The sequence below is a fragment of the Oryzias melastigma genome, unplaced genomic scaffold (genome assembly GCF_002922805.2).
Source record: "Oryzias melastigma strain HK-1 unplaced genomic scaffold, ASM292280v2 sc00435, whole genome shotgun sequence".
Classification (NCBI taxonomy): Eukaryota; Metazoa; Chordata; class Actinopteri; order Beloniformes; family Adrianichthyidae; genus Oryzias; species Oryzias melastigma.
Genome location: NW_023417031.1, coordinates 15,906 through 37,459, shown reverse-complemented (window position 1 = coordinate 37,459; position 21,554 = coordinate 15,906). Strand labels below are relative to the sequence as shown.

The 21,554-nt window shown below is 38.3% G+C and overlaps 2 protein-coding genes across 2 annotated transcripts in view; one reads left to right on the top strand and one right to left on the bottom strand.

Moving 5' to 3' along the window:
- LOC112140323 (hydroxysteroid dehydrogenase-like protein 2) overlaps positions 1-5,149 on the bottom strand; it is a gene marked incomplete at its 3' end in the record, with an annotated part of 8,480 nt that extends 3,331 nt beyond the window's left edge. The window contains 1 exon segment of the mRNA XM_024263227.2: positions 4,711-5,149. Coding sequence (XP_024118995.1) covers positions 4,711-4,879 — 169 coding nt within the window.
- A 1,273-nt stretch (positions 5,150-6,422) lies between these two features.
- LOC112140322 (gastrula zinc finger protein XlCGF8.2DB-like) lies at positions 6,423-15,656 on the top strand. Its single transcript, XM_024263226.2, has 2 exons — positions 6,423-6,477; positions 13,885-15,656. Exon 2 carries the CDS (start codon positions 14,106-14,108, stop codon positions 15,180-15,182), a length of 1,077 nt encoding a protein of 358 aa, XP_024118994.1. The 5' UTR covers positions 6,423-6,477; positions 13,885-14,105; the 3' UTR covers positions 15,183-15,656.
- The last annotated feature ends 5,898 nt before the right edge of the window (positions 15,657-21,554 follow it).

Sequence of the window (21,554 nt, the reverse complement as noted above, 5' to 3'; positions counted from 1 at the left end):
ATGTGCATTTCTACCACTAGGGGGAGCAAAGGAAACTCAGGAGATCAAGAAATAAACACGATGAAGGCCAAACCATGCCGAGTTTTGGTAGAGAAAAGGAGGTTAACACCAAAATCCAAAATGTTTGCAAGTTTAACCCTCTGAAACCTAGGGCCTAAAACACTTTTTATTCTTACTTTTGAATTTACCTCTGTATTTTCAATTTAACATGCTTATTTGGTATTGTTTTAATCAGTACAACCTCACCTATGTGACACTGCCTTTATTTAAGTCATGTTTCCAAGTTTCTGTTCCCACATCAGACATAAAATCAAAACAGAAAATTCCTTCTAGAAAAATGAGATTCATTTTGCTGTGGAAACCCCAAAAATGTTTAACTGTTTTTACAACATAAAATTAAAGTTTTAGGTGTAATTTCATAAAAACTACAAGAATAAATTTAATCAACAAACTAATCAACACATTTGAATGAAAATACAAAAAATTTCCAGTTGAAATTCACTGATTCCTCATTTGGGCCACATATATGAACAGTTTGTTGATAGAGGAACATCACAGCTCCATGATGTGACCTTTCATATGTGGTCATACAGACAGTAATAGAACTTCAGTCTGCATGTGTGGCTTCAGCTTCCAGCCCAAAATTAAGAATTTCTCTGCTAAGAGCACTGCTGTCTATTTGACATTTTTCCTGGAATTCTATGTTTTTCTCTTTTCTTTTACTTGTTTTCCTCATAAACTTTCCATGTTGTGTTTGTGGGGAATACTAAAAAGGTTTTAGGGAGAAGTTTGATCCAGCTGGACTTCAGATCGGCTCTTATGTTACGAGTCCGACCCACTTGAGATCAGACAGGTTGAATGTGGCCCCCAAACCAAAATGAGTTTGACATCCCGGTATTAGAGTGTAAAGGAGCCTTTTTAGCTGCTAAAGAGAAGAAAGATAGAAAATAAAACTCCTTATAGAAATGTTCATAGAAAACTGTGCCATCACCAACTATAATCCAAACTCTGTTGTCGTTCAGCCGTCAGCCTGTGCAGCCGAGGATCGTGACAGTGAATCAGCTCTCAGGGAAAAGAAATCCTCACTGGATTTTAGCTTATTGTCTCTCTAGGAACTGAACTCAGGTCCTACACCAGCCAACTGAGTTATCCATCCACTTCCAACTACAATGTCAACTTTAATATATAGAAAAACACATTTTCAATGTTTATAGTGTTACTTAATTCACAAACAGCAAATCAAATTGTTTTTCTACACATATATCGGCGATAACTTAACTAGCTTTCAAATAGTTGAAATACTACTGCAGCTATGTTTGTTTAAACCAAAAGTACTGCATTTATGGTACATCATACCAACAGCAATAGTACTGGATACATCAGAACAAAATACCATCAATACTTTTTTTTTGAATGCGGAAAAAAACAAAAGTATGCAAACTTATTTCTCCTCGGGTGCACATAAGTTTCAACCGCCCGCTCATGAAGGCTGACACAGAACATAATGGCCACTGTGTGAAACTATGACGTTTTATTGAAGAAAAGCTGCAGTATTTATACGGGTGGGCGGGGTCTCAGTGATGGAGCTGCGTGAATGGATCCTTGTGACGTCATGGTGGAACAAAGATCATTGAGAGAAGAGAACGACACTCTTTTCAAATCCAAAAAATACAAACTGACGACACAAGACATGTTTGCTGTCACGCCCCGCTGTGCCACCGTCTATCCCTGGGACGCGTGCCTTAGGCTGCCGACCCCTGCTCCAGAACATCAGTTTATTCTAATGTCAATCCTACATCTTGGATTATAGGATGTAACTTGTGCAGTTTGGCTTCCTACACCAGCTACACCCAGATTTCAAGTCAAAAAGGGAATTAGGAAAGGTGACCTTGTTGGTAGGGGTGAAGGTAGGGCTGGGCGATATGGCAAAACAATAAAATCACGATTTTTAAATTTTATTCCACGATTTCGATTTTATCATGATTTTTTTTAAAAAAAATTCAAATTGACAAAAATTTAATTATAATGATTTTAGTTGAAAGAAGTAAACACATTTTTGAACAAATATTTTTATTGATTCGAATTAAATAGTTATTATCTATTAAGATTAATCTGTCAATAGTGCAAGAATTGCGCCTTCTACTGCTACAGGTAATGCATTGCTGTCAAATGAACAGCTTCTAAATATCAGTGAGTTTTTATTTTGCCTTTGTGCTAAAATCCATAAAACAGAGCTTGTAAATGATTGTCACCCAAGACCAGAAATGAGGGAGACTGATGAAGTTTATAGCATGAATGACTGATAAAGTTTAGTAAAGTCCTTTCCCTATTAAAAACATCTCAAAGTGCTAAATAATAATAATATTAATAAAAACACCCTTTACCACATTTTCAAATGAAACTGAAACTTTTATTATTTTTGGATTATATACATGGTAAATAAATCTCGACCGACGATAAGATTTAGGCTCGCATTGTTTTGAGCTACCCAAACAATGCAGCAGCGCAAGTTTTACATGTTTCCTACATGAATTTCCATCAGTTTTTGTGCAGGTTGAACGTAAATACGTGCAATTAACATCTGCTATGTTCAAAAACACGAAACATTAATAAAAACATACATCAAAGAACCAAACTAGCATGTCTCTCATGAGTTGCTAGCATCCACGTTAGCACACAGTTCACGGTTCCCAGCCTGATTTCTCTCTATTAAANCACCTGCTCTGTTTGTTGCCAACAAAATCCTGTTTTGCCGACCACTCCGTTCAACTCAAACCCAGCATACTCAGCCTGTGTTCCTGCCTCTGCTCTCAGCCAGATCCTGTTCTGCCTCCCTGCCCAACTCAAGCCAGCCTGTGTTCCTGCATCTGCTCCTGTCCTCATGGTGCCTGATTCTGTCTGCCTGCTCCTGTCTCTCTGCTGCATCATTTCACCCCAAGCCTCGTAAGTTCCCTCACCTTTGATTTTTGGAGCTTTTCCCAGAGACCTCTGTGGATTATTTGGATTGGAAAACAAGTACATCACTGAAGCCCAACTTCCTGAGTTTACTTCGCCCTCCTGGCTTTACCATTTGTGTCTGGAGCCACACCTTCCCTTGTTCTTCAGAGGACACCACCCCGTCCCTGCAGTCTGTTCTCCTCATCCCAGTAAGCCTTCCCTCTGTTTATACTCCATTACCGCAAATCACTTGCCATCATCTAACCCTCTCCTATCTCCTTAGTGTCCGGCTGCGTTGTTTGACGCCAGGGGGCCCTCCAAGACAAAAGCTTAATAAATATAATTTCTTGAACTTCTGGGATTGTCATATTTTGGGTCCCTAAAAGCCTTTCCTGACACCTATGTAAAACCTAGCAGGATTTTTAATGTTTATTTTTCTTGTTTGATACATTTTGATTTAATTTGGTTGATTTAGTAATAGGGGCAGATAATATAAGTTTTCTTCTTTCTGCTCCTTTTCATTTATTAACTTTTATATATGTATATAGTATTATTTTGATGTTAAGTATTGTTACTAAATGAAATAAAATATAAAAAAGAATAAATTCTTATTCCACACCGATTTCACTGTGTTTAGGTCGTAGAGCGTGGATTATGAAATGTTCACCGCACAGACAGAGAGGTTCTGTAGACACAGATCTGCTGCAGATCTTCTGGTTTATCTCCATGCAGTCCATTAATGACAGCTGCACACGATCCATTTAAACCAGTCAAACTGCTGCAGGAGAGCTAGCTCTCTGTTAGCGCTAATGTTAGCTTAGCTTAGCTAGACGAAGCTCTCTCTTCAGATGTTCATGCATCTCTGTAGTTCTGCCTTGAAACACAAGTTCTGCATATTTTGCACTAGAAATGTTTTTCTTTTATTTTTTATGTTTCCCACACTTCCAAGCTCTGTTGGCGTGTTGTTATGGCAACCTTCCCAGAACTTCATGTGACATCACTACTGACCCGGATTAGCACCACTGCGCTTGTGTGTCAAAGAGAATGGCAGACCCGGCGTGAGCAACGTAGTTTGGAGATCAAAACAGAAGCAAAGAACGAAGCGTCGACTAGTAAATTAGTTGTTGACAATCTTGTTGAAGTAGTCGCGACTCATCAACTAATCGTGGCAGCTTTGGTCCACTTTCACTGTAGTTTTCCTTAACCTGATGTAATGCATTCATTCAATTATACCTTTTGTTTTTACAACTTGAATCCACTTAGTCATGTTTTGAAAAGTGCTGCCGTCTAAAGCAGGAGTTTCAAACATACGAGCCAATGTTCTTATCTTTATGCTGTCCTTTATTTTGTTTTTATTCACTTATTTATTAAAGCAGCAGCTCGAATTTAAAGTCACAGCAGTCAACAAGCTTTTGCCTTCTCGCTCTTGCAGCTTTTCATAGAAGATCGTGATAAAACGACCCCTTAAAAATGACAGATCGTCGGCTTTGGAGATCATAAGAAGGTTTTTTATCATCATATCGCCAAGCCCTATGTATCATCATATCACCCAGCACTAGTTCAGATCAATGACGTCAGTCAGAGGAGGCAGAAACACAGCAGAGTACAGCTATAAAAGGATCCAGAGAACAGAAATATTCACTGATAAAAACGTCTGTTTTTAGTCGAGCTTTGAAATGTCTACATGTTTTCACTGGATTTGATACATTTGACCAAATCCAATCAAATGTGATGAAGAAGAAATGTTGTGCAGATGAAGAAGAAGTGTCCTACCTATGTGGTGGAGCTGAAGCTGTGGTTTCCAGCAGATATCCAGCAGTCTGCGCTGACGACAGAGCTCCTCATTCTCATTCTGGACGATGGTTCCTTCACAGAGTCTGAAGGTTTCTTCAGCAGCAGAAAGTTGCTCACTGACAGACTCTTTCTGAGCAAATGAAGACATGGTTCCTGCAGCTGCAGAAGATCTTCAGCTCCAACAAACACCAAAGTCCTCTGAACAGCAGCAGCTCCGATCATCTGCTAGTCTCACAATCACAGCAAAAAGGTCCAAACAGAAACTTTTCTCCTGCTTTCAGATTGTTTGGTTCCTGTGATCCTGCAGGAGTCAGTTCTGCTCAGCCTACAGACAAACAGAAAAGACTCTGGAAGCTTCCACATGGAAACTTCCAGACAAAGGAATCCAAGCAACGACATCTGATTGGTTCCTTTTGGAGGGAAAGCTGCAGCAGCAGTCTTTCTGTGATTGGTTCAGCCATCCCTCCCCCACTGCTCCACTGCACAGGGGTCAACATTCCAGGGGGGGGGGGGAATCTCACCTTCAGTGACTGTCTATTGTTTCTGCCTCACTGGCTCTTTCAAAATAAAGGCTGGTTTAAATAGTAATATTTAAACTGAAAAAGATTAAATTATATAAATACAAACAATTAAATCTGATCATCAGAGACTTGAATGAATAAAATGTTTCATTCTTCACCTCCAGCTGAACTCTCCTGATGAACTTCAGCGATCTGAGACAGACCTTCAGTTTAAAGGCTTAAAACTGCTTCTCAGGACAGCGCCATTAGCAGCAGGTCTGCGTGGTTCTGGACGTTCTGGTTCTGGTACGGTTTTAAAAAGGAGCTGAACCTGTAAGGTGTTTTCGTATTCTCAGCACAAGCTAACGCTGCTAGCATGATAGCTAGCGCCTCGTGCTGTTTATTTCCGGGTCACATGAATAAACTTTGTTTAAAAAGAAACGTAAAAACAGCTTAACTTGATATAAACGTTGTTTAAAATGTTTCCATCAAAAACTCAAATTGATAAAATATTAAATAAAATCTAAATTAAAAGAAAAAAGTTTCAGGAAGACGCTGTGATACTGGTGTGACGTCACCACACTGTAACCTATTAATGCTCAGATAATCATCATAGCAGCTTTAACTGAGACAAGAATTAAATCTTAAAACGAAAAAGAGAATCATTACTATTAAGATCGACACTAAAATCAGGGGGAATTTTTTTTATACAGAGTGAGGGGTAGCTCCTCGTTGTGGACTTCCGGTTCTGGCTAATGATCTCAGGGCGCCATCTTGCTGTCTGCAGCTAAGTCCTCTTTGTTGTGCAGGAGGCGTTAGCTAGCAGCGTTATTTTGTGCTGAGAGGACGGCGGTGTTTTGTTCTGACGTTCGTGAGGTTTGTGGACAGAAAGGTCGATACGTGGTTCGGTTCCGAACAATCCTCTTTAGCTAAAGTGTCGTAAACGAGTGAATGCGTGTTGAACGTAAAGACAACGTGGCTGTGATTGTGAGACTAGCAGATGACCGGAGCTGCTGCTGTTCAGAGGACTTTGGTGTTTGTTGGAGCTGAAGATCTTCTGCAGCTGCAGGAACCATGTCATCCCTTCAGTCTCTGAGAGAGTTGATCAGCGAGCGACTAGCTGCTGCTGCTGAAGAAATCTGCAGACTCTGTGAAGGAACCATCGTCCAGTACGAGCAGGAGCTCTGTCGTCAGCGCAGACTGCTGGATATCTGCTGGAAACCACAGCTTCAGCTCCACCACATAGGTAGGACACTTCTTCTTCATCTTCCAGGACATTCTGGTCCAGGTTCTAGTGGACCCATGACTGCTTCTGTAACTGGACCAGAACTGCGCGCGCCTCATGATCTCCAGAATCCATAGAACGTATAATAAACTGGACAAACAGGTGTTGACGTCACCCATATAATTTTCTTTTAATTATATCTCAACTTTTTATTTATAAAATTAAAATTCTAAATCTTTTTACATTCGGAACTTTGAAATCCCAAACAAAAGGCTGCATAGCATCTTAAAAATAGAAAACTATAACAAAATCTAAGCAGCAGAGAGAAAAAAAAGTATATATTTATCTAAAATAATAAGAATATGTAACATCAAAAAATTTAATCTTAAACTAAAATTAACAATATAAAAAATCTATAAATATTCGAATGAAATAAAAGAATAAAGGAAACAAATGTATCAATTCAAGTAAAACCATAGATAACTTAAGAGTTTTGTAACTTTTATTTACATTTTTGTAGGATTTTATTAAAAAAATAAATCATGAGATTGTTTTCCTTTTCAGAAACCGACATTTATAGATAAAAAATTTACCTAAGATAACAAAATTGTTATAAAAATAAAATCATTTTCTTTTTTGCTGTACAACAAAACTGTATCTTAGGAAACAACTGAGGACTCAAAGGCTGAATGTGAAAGTAGGTCGTGCATGTAGCTCATTGGGAAGAGTCTGGCCAGACGTATCGATACATGTCTCACGATACGATATGTATCAGGATAAATCCAAGAATGTACCAGAACAATTTTTCACTCTTTTTTTTTTAGGAGTATGACTTACAAACGAAGGTCTACCTGAATTTTAATTTCTTTCATTGTAATAAAATGCTCTAATTAATGTTATTTAATGATCACAGCATTAATCACAGCTACTGTTTCTCATATACAAGTTGCTTTTACCCAGAAATTCATGCTGCTTTTCTCTTGGTAAATTATAAAATATACATTTTTTTAAGGTAACAGTCAATATTGTCTGATTTCCACAACACAAATGTTTTTCAGAATAAAAAGTAGAAAGAATGTGCCTTAACTAATGAGTTTCTAATAAGTGTGATTGTAAGATTGCTAAATCTAGCATTCAAGTAGTTCATCAACCTAAAAAGATGCTTTAAACGTGAAGGAAAAACAAACCAAATCTTTCCAGAAACATTTCGGTGTGATGACAGGATGAATGAGGCTAAGATGCTTTATTTACATGACAGTCAGCGCTGCAGCTCAAGTTTCTCTAAAGCTGAAGTAAATGTGTATTTCAGTGTTGTCCACATCACTCTGATCCATCAGGTCTCTGAACTAGAATCTATAGCTGTGAAGAACTTCTGCTCGCTTTGCTGACAGCATTTTGATGGAGGATCCGTGTCTGACCTGATGCAGCTCCACTGTTCACTTGTTCTCATCTGAGCAGCAAAGAAGCTCCATAATCCACATTTTTAAATGATATTGACAGCAATGTGGCACAGAGTTTTGGTTTAGTAGCCATTCCAAGTCTAAACTAAGTAGTAAATGTCTCATAACAACCAAAACCGCGAGGCTGACTGAACATTTAACAGATCTTGTTGTTTTGGTCGTTGTGTAGAGCTGCTCAAAGAGACTCAGCGCGCTCTGCTGCCAACTAGTGGTCGGAGGTTAAGATGGAAAACAAAAGCAAGACGGTGAAGGACGCTCATAAATAATTAAATATCGTCGTGGCAACTTTTTGAATCAATACAAGTATCGCCAAATCAATATTTTACTACACCCCTACCAACTAGGTCACCTTTCCTTATTCCTTTTTGACTTCAAATCTGGGTGTAGCTGGTGTAGGAAGCCAAACTGCACAAGTTACATCCTATAATCCAAAATGTAGGATTGACATTAGAATAAACGGATGTTCTGGAGCAGGGGTCGGCAGCCTATGGCCCGCTTCCCAGGAATAGACGGTGGCACAGCGCGGCGTGACAACAACAATGTCTTGTGTCGTCAGTTTGTATTTTTGGGATTTGAAAAGAGTGACGATCTCTTCACTCAATGATCGTTGTTCCACCATGACGTCACAAGGAAAGGATCCATTCACGCAGCACTATCACTGAGACCCCGCCCACCCATATAAATACTTTTGCTTTTTTCCAATAAAATGTTATAGTTTCACACAGTGGCCATTATGTTCTGTGTCAGCCTTCATGAGCGGGCGGTTTAAATTTATGTGCACCCTAGGAAAAAATAACTTTTTTTTCTGCTTTCAAAAAAAAGTATTGATGGTATTTTGTTCTGATGTATACAGTACTAGTGCTGACATACCATAAATGCAGTACTTTTGGTTTTAAACAAACATATCTGCAGTAGTATTTCAACTATTTTCTTTGTGCAATATTCTTATGTGTAAAAAAACGATTTGTTTGCTGTTTGTGAATTAAGTAACACTATAAACATTGAAAAATGTGTTTTTATATACATTAAAGTTTACATTATAGTTGGGAGTGGATGGATTACTCAGTTGGCTGGTGTAGGACCTGAGTTCAGTTCCTAGAGAGGCAATAAGCTAAAATCTAGTGAGGATTTCTTTTCACTGAGAGCTGATTGGCTGTCACGATCCCCGGCTGCACAGGCTGAAGGCTGAACGACAACAGAGTTTGCATTATAGTTGGTGATGGCACAGTTGTTGAGGAGAACATTTTGTATTGACACTTCATGTCATAAACGTCGCTGACCCCTGATCTAGACTATCAAAGGCTTTGAAAAACTCTACAAATCAAGGAATTCCATCATCTTCAATCAGATGTTCCTGATCCATTAGAACCAGAACCAGACGTATGTTATTATGATTCATCTGTTTGAGAGAAAACCCGACTCACTTATGAAGCTGGAGAGAGCATTTTATTAATGCCTTCGCCCATCAGCAGCCGGGTTGGGCTCCGGCACCCCCGCGACCCCGAAAGGGACAAAGCGGTCAGGAAGATGGATGGATGGATGTTAGCCAAGACTAGAGCTGGTGTGATACGGCCAAAAAAAAATCTTCAATTTTTTCATTCCAAAATGGATTTTCGATTTTAATCGATTTTTTTTTTTTTTTTCTTCCTCCTTTTTTTTAACAAAGGTCACAAATGACAGAATATTTATAACAAAAACTATTTTATTTTAACATGTATTTTGGAAATAATTTCAAAGACAAAGTTCCACTAAATACAAGCTGTAAAAATGTTTGTAGAACAATGCAGCTGGTGTTTAGTGAGCTACCGCTAGCTTAAGCATCCTATAAAGAAAAATAAAATAATCAGTCAGCAGAACACTTTCAGTAGCAAAAACCTTCAAACTGATGTTGCTGTTTGTGGTTTGATGCTCCAAGTTTGAAGTCACAATTTTAGTGACCAAAATCTAGTTTTTGACTCGGTAAAAGAAATCTAAATTTGACTTTTTTCTGGACAAATTATTACATAATTTTACCAAGAAATGTACATGAATGTTGTGTTAAAATATGTTGAATGCAAACAGAGAGGAATTCACAACATAAAAAACTAATTCCCCCCCAAAGAACTCTCTGCTCTCTGGTTTTCTATGAATATTTCTATGAAAGAGTTTTATTTTCTATCACAAATGAGTTTTTTCTTCTCTTTAGCAGCTAAAAAGACTCATTTACACTCTAATACCGGAGTGTCAAACTCGTTTTGGTTTGGGGGCCGCATTCAACCTGTCTGATCTCAAGTGGGCCGGACTCGTAACATAAGAGCCGATCTGAAGTCCAGCTGGATCAAACTTCTCCCTAAAGCCTTTTTAGTATTCCTCACAAACACAACATGGAAAGTTTATGAGGAAAACAAGTAAAAAAAATAGAATTCCAGGAAAAATGTCAAATAGACAGCAGTGCTCTTAGCAGAGAAATTCTTGTTTTTTGGCCTGGAAGCTGAAACCACACTGTCAGACTGAAGAACTATTACTGTCTGTATGACCACATATGAAAGGTCACATCATGGAGCTGTGATGTTCCTCTACCAACACAAACTGTTCATATATGTGGCCCAAATGAGGAATCTGTGAATTTTACCTTGAAGTTTTTTGTATTTTCATTCAAAAATGTGTTTATTAGTTTGTTGATTAAATTTATACTTGTAGTTTTTATGAAATTACACCTAAGACTTTCATTCTATGTTGTAAAAACAGTTTGTTAAACATTTTTGGGGTTTCCACAGCAAAATGAATCTCATTTTTCTAGACGGAATCTTCTGTTTAAGCATGATTTTAAGTCTGATGTGGGAACAGATCATGGAAAAATGACTAAATAAATGCAATGTCACATAGGTGGGGTTGTACTGATTGAAATGATACCAAATAAGCATGTTAAATTGAAAATACAGAGGTAAATTCAAAAGTAAGCAAAATTGAGTTTTAGGCCCTAAGTTTCAGAGGGTTAAACTTGCAAACATTTTGGCGTTAACCTCCCTTTCTCTCTCAAAACTCGGCATGGTTTGGCCTTCATCGTGTTTATTTCTTGATCTCTTGAGTTTCCTTTGCTCCCCCCTAGTGGTAGAATTGCGCATTGTGGATATTTCTTTAAAGTACCATAACTCGCCACAGGAATGGGCTAGAAACTTGCTTTTCTTTTTAGAAAATTCTTATATATTTTTTTCTTCATAACTGGGCTTTCTAACCTTGACTCGTTTAAAGAGGTCCCTACTTTAAATAAAGGGAAACCAATTCTGAATTGTCAATGATTAATGTTTGTGATGTTTTGAATATTTTCACCAAATTGCATTTCTTAGTTCTGCCAGATCTGACAAATAAGACATGCTTTTCCAGGAACTTGCTCTATTTTCTATCAAGCTGAAACTCTCTGTCCCCCTTTCTGTGTTTGAAATTTGGAAAGAAATTTGGACAGTTTCCTCTCTAGTCGCATTCTCTAATCGCTGAAACAAACTGTCAAACGATGACAAATCACTTAGAAATGTAAACCAGTCCTTCATGGATTAGCAGTTCAGTGCTACAATATTTGCAAAATTGCAATTAGGATTGTAGACAAAAGAGAGTACAGATATTGCCAGTAATTATACGAACAAGAAAAAAAAATGTTCAGCTCAAGGCAAATCAATAGTTTTTTGTGTTTAAACTTGATCTAATGTACTTTTTTACATCAATCCGCCATGACATCCGCCATGTTTGCCTGCAGCTGGGTGCCTCTCAAAATGTGTGAAGAAGTGAGTCAACAATCAAGCCAATTTTGAAAAGCTTTTTGTTGTTGTTGGGAGCCTTGTTATCACTGAAATGTAGGTAATGATTGATTTTTATCCTATCTGTCTCGAGACTTTTCATCTGCCTTTTCTCATGAGTGGGCTCATGGAAGGCCACTTTAGAACAGTCCAACGCTTTTCTCTCAGTCATTCTTGGGGGTTTTTGCTGTGTGTTTTGGATCGTTGTCCTGTTGGAAGACCCATGACCTGCGACTGAGACCAAGCTTTCTGACACTAGGCAGCACATTTATCTCCAGCATGCCTTGATAGTCTTCAGATTTCATTCTACCTTGGACACATTCAAGACACCCTGTGCCAGATGCAGCAAAGCAGCCCCAAAACATTCCTGAGCCTCCTCCACGTTTCACCGTAGGGACAGTGTTCTTTTCTTCGTATGCTTGGTTTTTGAGTCTATGAACATAGAGTTGATGTGCTGCACCAAAAAGCTCCAGTTTGGTCTCATCTGTCCAAAGGACATTCTCCCAGAAGCTTTGTGGCTTGTCAACATGCATTTTTGCAAACTCCAGTCTGGCTTTTTTATGATTTCTTTTCAGCAGTGGTGTCCTCCTTGAAGTCCACTTTGGCTCAAACAACGACGAATGGTGGGATCTGACACTGATGTACCTTGGCCTTGGAGTTCACCTTTAATTTCTTTGGAGGTTGTTCTGGATACAATTCCAACGATCCGTCTCTTCAACTTGTCATCAATTTTCATCTTGTGGCCACGTCCAGGGAGGTTGGCTACTGTCTCGTGGGTCTTGAACTTCTGAATAATATGAGCCACTGTTGTCACAGGAACTTCCAGCTGTTTAGAGATGGTCTTATAGCCTTTACCTTTAAGATGTTTGTCTATAGTTTTTTGTCGGATGTCCTGGGACAATTCTCCTTCGCTTTCTGTTGTCCATGTTCAGTGTGGTACACACCTTTTCACCAAACAGCAGAGTGACTACTTGTCTCCCTTTAAATAGGCAGACTGACTGATTATGAATTTGGAAACACCTGTGATGTCAATTAAAGGACACACCTGAGTTAATCATGTCACTCTGGTCAAATAGTTTTATCTTTTATTGAGGTACCATCATTTTTGTCCAGGCCTGTTTCATTAGTTTGTTTTTTAAAACAATTATGTTAATCAACAATTCAAAAGTGATGGTTGATTTTGATTGTTTAATTTTCAATAAATTTTTTATTTATTGTTACTTTTGTAAGTTTTTAGTGATTTCAGTGAGAATTGTGGGTTTGTCGTTCATGAGCGTCTTTTTACTTTGAAAGATTTGTAAGGATTCTTGGGGAACAAAAGCATAAAAACTGATTATTTAGAAGTTTTTTTTTTAAATCATTCTTCAATTATAATAAATGTAGACTGTTTTGAAGAGATATACGTTTAACTTGAGCAAATTGACTAATGATAACGATGATATTTGCAGCAGAAAGTTGTAGTGTGGGCGGGGGGTGAATTGAGATTGAGAAACACTGCGTTAAAGTGACATCACCTCTGCACTGCAATGATGCTTCCCACTTATTAAAAAAAAAAAAAAAGTACACTAGATTGTGGAAGGAATGTACATCAATACAGACTAAAATGCGTATCTTTTTGGATGCTAGTGTGCCGCTGGAGTTTTTTTCATGGAAAAAGTGTACCTTGGCTCAAAAAAGGGTGAAAAACACTGCTCTAGACCAGTACATCATTGACCGAGGTAAACCAAAAATGCTTGTGTTCTCCAGTAACAATAAACTGCTCCAGTGAAGACCCATCTAGTTTGAGAACATGCTCTGGATTTTGCTGTGTGCCGTACATGTAGCTTTGTTCAGAAATATTTTCCAAAAGATATTCATCAAAAAACTGTCTGGAGTCTTTGATGGGAAACCTTACTGGGTCCACTTCAGGAAAAGCAATTCAAGTCACAAGTTACGGCTGTTAAAATCACAGTTGAATTTAAAGTCGTAAAATTAATGACTCGTGTCTATGTCCTGGGACTCAAATCCACACCTGTAGATTTCAAGATTCCCATGATCCTGAAAAGGATTTAGAGGATTTAGGAAATGGATGATAGGACTGATGGACTTCTAAAGTTTCAAACTGTAGGGCTTCTGACTGAGGTGATTAAAAATGTATTTGATAACAACACAAAAAACTGTAACAGGTCTCATACTTTCTTGTATTTGTGTCCCTGCAGTCCTCCCCCAGCATTTGTTGATAGAAGATGAAGATCTCTGCAACCAGCAGAGGAACTTCAGAGTGGAAGAGAATGATTCAGAGCCTACATAGACAAAAGAGGAACTGGGGGAACCAGAACTTCAACAGATAGAAGAGGAGCAGGAAGAACAACAACCTCAACAGACTGAGGAGAACCAGGAGGAACCACAAACTATACAGATTAAGGAAAGTTATACCTTGATGGAGATTTCTACTTTTAAGGGACACGTTTTTACAGAATCAGATGGAAACAATCAGCAGAGCTTTGATGGAACTGATGGTCAGGATGAAGAAGGAAACCAACATGAAGAATCAACATCAACTCCAGATGAAGAGACAGAGCCACAGAGCAGAGATCAGAGGAAGAGAAGAGACAGAAGTCATGTCCAAAGTGTGGTCAGCTCTCACATGTCAGAAGGTCAGTGTGACTCTGATGTTAGAAAAACGTTCAAGAAAGCAACTTTGGTTAAGAAAACCAAACAGTCCCAAAAAGAAAAGAGACTTTCACAAGTAAAGTCTGGTAAAGGAACAAGAACTGCTCATAATATGTCTGCCCACATGAAAAATAAGTCTGATGAAGGACCATATGTCTGTAAAGAATGTGGTAAAAATGTTGGCTCCTGGTTAAAATTTAGAATTCACATTACAACTCACAGAAAAGAGAAAACTTTTACGTGTAAAGAATGTAATAAAAGTTTTAGCCTTTTATCTTATCTCAAAACACACATGAGAACTCACAGGGGAGAGAAGCTTTTTAAGTGTAAAGAATGTGACAGAAGTTTTAGTAAAATATCTAATCTCATATCACACATACGAACTCATACAGGAGAGAAGCCTTTTACATGTAAAGAATGTGACAAAAGTTTTAGTCAAATATCCAATCTCAATAAACACATGATCATTCATACAGGAGAGAAGCCTTTTAAGTGTAAAGAATGTGAAAGAAGCTTTGGTCAAATTTATACTCTCAAAACACACATGAGAACTCATACAGGAGAGAAGCCTTTTACATGTAAAGAATGTGATAGAAGTTTTAGTCATATATCTAATCTCATATCACACATGGGAACTCATACAGGAGAGAAGCCTTTTTCGTGTAAAGAATGTGACAGAAGTTTTAGTCGAAAATCTAATCTCAAAATGCACATAAGAACTCATACAGGAGAGAAGCCTTTTACGTGTAAAGAATGTAACAGAAGTTTTAGTAACATGAATAGTCTCAAAAGACACATGAGAACTCATTCAGGAGAGAAGCCTTTTTCTAGACAAAAATTGTAATTTGCAATGAAATAAAATTTGAAACTTAAAAAAACAGGAAAATTTACAGTAGGCTTCAGGAAGAGAAGAAAGTAAGTTTATATAGGAAAATTGAAATATTTTTGAAAATTTTGTATTCCTTTTTTAAAAGAAAGAATTAGTGCACAAAGATTTTAAATATGTAACCCATTTTTTGGTGATGTTATTTAAGAGGTAATGAAAACCCCAGGTTTTTCTTCTCAGAAAATTAGAATATAAAATGTGAATAAATATTAAAAACTCCAGAGGGCCCACGCTAATCTGCTAAATATGAGTACATGAATTGGTGAATACTGAAAAGCGAATAAGCAGGGGAACACTGTAACTCATTTGAATTTTTAGATTTAGATTTATTTAAAACATGTAAAGAAAAAAATACAAAGCATAAAACAGTAAAAAAAATCTCCATTTGTAAAGAAAAAGTCACAAACTAACTTCAATAGGGCTGGGAATCACTGAGTACCTCACGATACGATACGCGATACATGGCTCACGATATCAATAATATCGCGATACTGCGATAATTGGTAAAAATGCTCTCTAATAACTAGCATTATATAGAAGAACATGTTTTTTTGGGAAATATATCCCCATTTATCTTTTTTAGCTTAAACACAATCATAATAAACAACTTTTCTTATTTTGTGCAACAAATTATAGACACTTTTATGCAACATTGCTAAAATCAGTAATACTATGTCTTTGACGAGCATTGACAACGATTGAATTTGAATTATCTGTCAAATTTAATGTTAACAATAGTAAACATGATCAGCAGTGACTCTACTTAGTGCAGAGTTTTTGTAAGCAACAGAGCAAAAATTGGCGACAGCTATCTACCTCCAAAAGAACGTCACACCAAAGGATGATCAATATAATGTTTTACAGCCTCTCTCAAAATTGACCTAATTCTTTGTGCACTTTTCTCTCACTTGAAAAGGGCTGAGCATCCAAAAATAAAGGCTGATTTGCTCAGACTGTCACTTGAGATTATTTTCCAATCTATTTTCCATGTGGTCAGTCAGCAGTCAATAGGTAAAAACCTTAAAACACACATAATAATGGCAGTAAATATAATTTTAAGGGTTTCAATTAATTATCAACACCCCTAATATTACAGTGAATTCATGTACTTTATTTTAATTACATTTAAATTTAAGTTCATACATAAAATCCTGTTTTTTATCTAAGAATTACTTCAAATTAACATTAGCAAAGAGTAATTACATTTTTTGAAAACGTCACATTGAAAATTTACCAAAGTTACACCGTACAGCAGCAGGTTAAACATTGAAGTGCATGAAAGCGAAAATTCGACGGTCCCTGAAGTGTACACAGACAACTGCGAAGCACGCGCTCAGTTCCCACAGCAAACAGGAAGTAAGTGATCGCTGTCATTCTAGCGCTCAGACAAAGTCACTTCTTACCAGCTGGATCTCCTACAGATGGAGGATAAATGCTGACAGGTAGACATGCTTCTCACACCCGCTACAGAGCCTGAATCTCACCGGAGCTTCTCCCGAACGAGCGCGTGCATCGCTATAAAATGTCCGATGCAGTGCGCCCATCTGCGCAATAGTTCCGGCGCGCGACTCGCACGCTCAGCGCTACAGCCTCTTCAAATGAAAATATAATATCGATACTTGGTGAGAATCCATCGAGAATCGATCGCAGGACTAAATATCGCGATATATCGCAATATTGATATTTTGGCACACCCCTAAACTTCAAATTAAAAATGTTCATGAAATACACTTTTAAATAGAAATGTTTCTTTATTATGACAGTAAGATTGAATTTTTAAATAAATGTTAATGTTGATTTGTGAATTTTGTACTTTTACGATATTGCTAAGGTAACCATTGTGGTTGTAGTTCATGCTGAGACAGTGCTGTCTAATGGTGCTTTCACACCGAATGCGGCAGGCGCGTCAAATTCGCGTCTGCTTCGTCTCTATGGACACGTGTCAAATTTACTGCTCAATGCCTTGATGCTCCTGCCGCGCAGAAACCGCCGTTTTCACTTCTTGGATTTTGCTGAGCGAGTAGCTTGGGTCTATAAGTTTTGAAGAACTCTACAGAGTCACTGACGAGCACATTGCTGTGTTTGTTTTCACCACATCTGTCAAAGTGCATAGAAGATAATGACCAAAATCCTCCCATTGAGCCGCCATCTTGAATGTTTATTCTTACCATTTGATCTGGTCACTGAAAATGTCACGTGCCCAAAACTGGGTCCCTGATTGGTTGACGCGCTGCGTAAATTGCGCAGCGTCAGTTCGGGTCTTTACATTGACTTAACATTGAGACCTTACGTCTCCGCTGCGCCTGCCGCATTTGGTGTGAATGCATCCTTAGTCTTTGTGTTACCATGACAACATTAGAAATATTTTTAAACGTCTCAAAGCGTTTTTACATTTTTATGTGATTTGTGAACATTTCAATATTGTCTAAATATAAAATGACAGTTTATATTTTGTTGAGTCGTGTTGGTAAACAACAGTTTTGTGAAGGAAAGATTTTGTAAAAATGTATTAAGGAAGAGTGCGACTGGTGTTTGTGTTGTTGTGATTCCTGTTTTGTATCAGATTAGAAGTGTTTCTCTGTTCTTTTTAGTCGTCAGTGTTCTGTTCCAATCTTTCCTGTGAAGAATAAAGTGGACGTGAACATCAGTCAGAAGTGTGGAGTCTTTCCCACAGTGTGGCTTTCTGCTGTTTGTTGGTTCTCTGCAGGTTCCAAAGCTGGACTCCTCAAGTCCAGTTCTGACTGCTGAACTCAGGACTGAGCTCAGATCACAGAGCTCCATCAGGAGGTGTGAAGAAGACTGAAGTCAGCAAACTGCTTCTCTGTGCTTTTCTCATCAGTCTGAGTGCAGCAGTAGCTTTAGCACAGTTCATTGACTGTAAAAATAATGGACTTCTCAAGCCATGAGGTCCCCCATTGTAAATTCATTACCTCCACTCCAAGTGAAAGTAGGCCGCCGCTTTCACCGTCACTTCCTGAAACGGCTATCGCCATTTTGCAAACGTCTGCAACCAGCATTTGGGTGACGCCGCTGGAGAACTGCGCGTGTCCCCCTCGCGCCACAGCAGCAGGAGCTTGTCTCTTCACATGCGCTGCCACGTTACAGTCTGATCAGATGCACGTGAGAAGCGCGTTCAGCGGTATTTAAAATAAATAACCATATTAAACAAGTGAACAGCTTTTTTCTGTTTGAAAAAAACGATAACATACATTGAAGTTTGTCTCGCGCTCCTCAGGCGGCTGCGTCTAATTCAGGCTGCAAGCTGGAAAAGTGCGGCGAAGATGAAACTTGTTGGTGATTTTATGCGCATATATGCAACTTAGAGTTTATAAGCTACAATCAAAACAGGGAAAAAAAGAAAAACGAACGTTAAACAAAAAAGTCCAAAGCACATAACCTCAGAGTGAAATCTATTTCTACGGAGTAAATCTTCATCTAAAAATGTCCACAGCATGCTCCTCTTGTTGTTTTAAACTGCTGCATCGGTACATTCCATTGAGGAAAACAACAGTAGGACAATGATTGGTACATTGTTGAATTGTAAAGTAGGTGTTAAAAGGTCTTCACGGACCCATTGATGAAGTCTGCTCCCATTGGCTACCCGTCATCTGTCACTCAAACCCCCCAGACGGTCGACGTCAGACCCACAAACGCTTATTGAGCCATCTGATTGGTCAATTTATAACTAATAACTTGTGATAATGGAAAAAAAATCTTAAAACAAAATTAGGAATAGAAAAAAGAAGTTAAGCAGAAAGCAGCAGAGGAAGAATGATTATTCTGAGATATAAAATGACTGAGAAATAACTGTCTGTTTCTCAATGGAAGTCAATGGGACTTTGGCCTTTTTGCAACCCAGTGGTACTTCCTATATGGAACACGGAAGTAGGGGGGCTTGCTCAGTCCAGTTTTTTCTTATATGAGTCAATGGCACAGTTCAACAGAAACCTTCAAACTTCATTCTGTCTTTGAGTCTCTTTGAGCTCTTCTGGAGTTTTTCTTGGGAGATGAGATCAGAGAACATCATGATGAAAAGTTCCACAGTTCACACTAGTGCTGCCAGAAACCATTATTTTAATAGTTGATTAATCACTGATTAATTTTTCCATTTAGTTGACTAATCTGGTCATTTGCAAACTGGATGTAAAACACACAGCCTTAAACTAACTAAAAACTAGATATATAGCATTACCTGCGATAATGCTAGTGTGAATGCTGTAAGCTAAAGTTGATGATGCTGAAATTGATAACTAAAGATGCTGAGATTGATGGCTAAAATATTAGTTAAACTCCAAATTAGCATAAAAAACAAAAAAGCCTAAATTAGCTAAATAGCTAACCTGCAGCTGAAATAATGGCTAAACTAAAAATGTAACCTAAAAAACAAAAATAAAAGCTGAGATTAGCTAAATAGCTTACATGTGGCTGAAATATTTGCTAAGTAGCCAAAGTAGCCTAAAATATCTTAATAAATGCCAAATTGTCCAAAAAGCTAGCAGGATGCCATTATAACTCTACTACACTCTGACTCCATATAATATAATCTTAGAGTTGCGGCCCCCGGGACGATAAGTCCCGTCTTCATATGACAGAGCAATGTTAGTGTGGCCTGCAAAATTGAAATGAATGTGTGCAGAGCTGAACAAACCAATCACGGTGAGGTATATGGTTCTGGAGGGCGGGACATCGGTGGGCTGTCCAGTACCTCCTCACTCATTCATTCATTCATTCCTCCAGTCAGCTGGGTGAAGGAGGAGCCATGAAGCCACTGAAGGTGCTTTCACACCAAACGCAAATTCGCGTGCCCCGCCCCTCTTTCACCACGCTTGTCAAAAAATGTATTCCTGTCGCCGTGCCGCGTGTGGGAGGAGCTACCAGCTCTGTCTGTGGATGTCTCTATTAGAATGAATGGGAGACATCTGATGTTGAGGAATACGGTTTTTTGGCGTGCTGATTGTTCTTAATAAATCAGAGCTTCCCAACCTCCGAGCGTGGCCCGCCAGACTTCGTCTGCTCGCCGCCTGTAAAACGTGATCCTGAGCATGAGGCCGCGGTTGCGTGCGGGTGTCTGTAAATTTAAAGGTGTACAAGCCGGATGTGTCGGCGCGCATTCCAGCGGCCACCCCCCAATGAAAAGTTCAACAGAGTAGAAGTCCAAAGTTCTGCTACGCGCGTCTGCATGGACCCCCCCGGAAAGCACCCCCCCCCCCCGCCTCCGAATGTGCACTGATGCAGCCAGCGCGCGAGCAGCACCTCCCCTCCAATGAATGGAAGACACATAGATCAGATTTATTTATTGTGATGAGTTCTACAAAAAATGAAATCCTTCAAAGATTTTCTCGTTACCGGGGCTTCTCTCTCACTCTGAGGTGGAGCTGTTAATACAGATGTTTAAAACTGAATAAAAATAATTAGTTTTCTCTAGTCAGTCAGTGAACATGTGGTTTCTTCAGTGATATGTATCTGCTGTATGGTCATTATTATTATTTCATTTATTACTGATTTATTTATTTATTCATTTTGAATATATTTAATTCCTTATTTCTTGTTAAAAATGAAGATATTTGAGAACATTGGAATGTTTTATCAATGATTTTCTTGTGGAAGTCCTGATTCAGCCCAGCCTCCTCCTCCAGCGGTCCCCGGCTGAATTGAGTTTGACAAAAAAGTGCAAGCAACTCCAACGGGTCATTATTAAATACGAGTCATGAAATCTAACGTCAAGTCCTAAAAATACTTTAGAATCAAAAGATCATCAACCAATAATTAACTGAGCAATATAGGCGTGGCTAACAAGCTACAGGACCTGCTAAGAAGCTAACATTGCTAGCTTCTATCATACATTCTCTCAGACTTAAACCGGGAAGGAAAAATAAGGAAACAGTAACTTACGTTTGATCAGTTACTTAAATACTTTAAATACAGCAACTGGGATACACAGAAACTAAACTCAGGATTCTAAGGCACTCAGGTTCTCTCTCTAATGCTGCCTCCGGCACGTGACAAATCGAACAGTGGTGAAGTTAGTTTTAGGTTGGATATTCGACAGACATTCGCTCTGTTCACATTTAGGGACCGTCAACAAATGACAGAATGTTTCTTCAATAGCTCTTAAATTATTGGACCAAATCAAACCAAAACCCTTTAGAATGATAAAACTGACTAAAAACTATAACAGCAGTCTACATTAGCTTTTGATGCTTTTTCTAATTTTAGTCAATTTTTTTGTATAAATTTTCAGGTTTTTCTTCAATAGGTTTAGATTTTCAGGCTGTGAAAAAAAAAAAACTAAAAATTTACAATAAAAAGCACCCCCACACACACACACAC

Excerpts from the sequence above, each read along its gene's own strand:
- LOC112140322 (XM_024263226.2), top strand. The coding sequence starts at position 14,106 with ATGGAGATTTCTACTTTTAAGGGACACGTTTTTACAGAATCAGATGGA.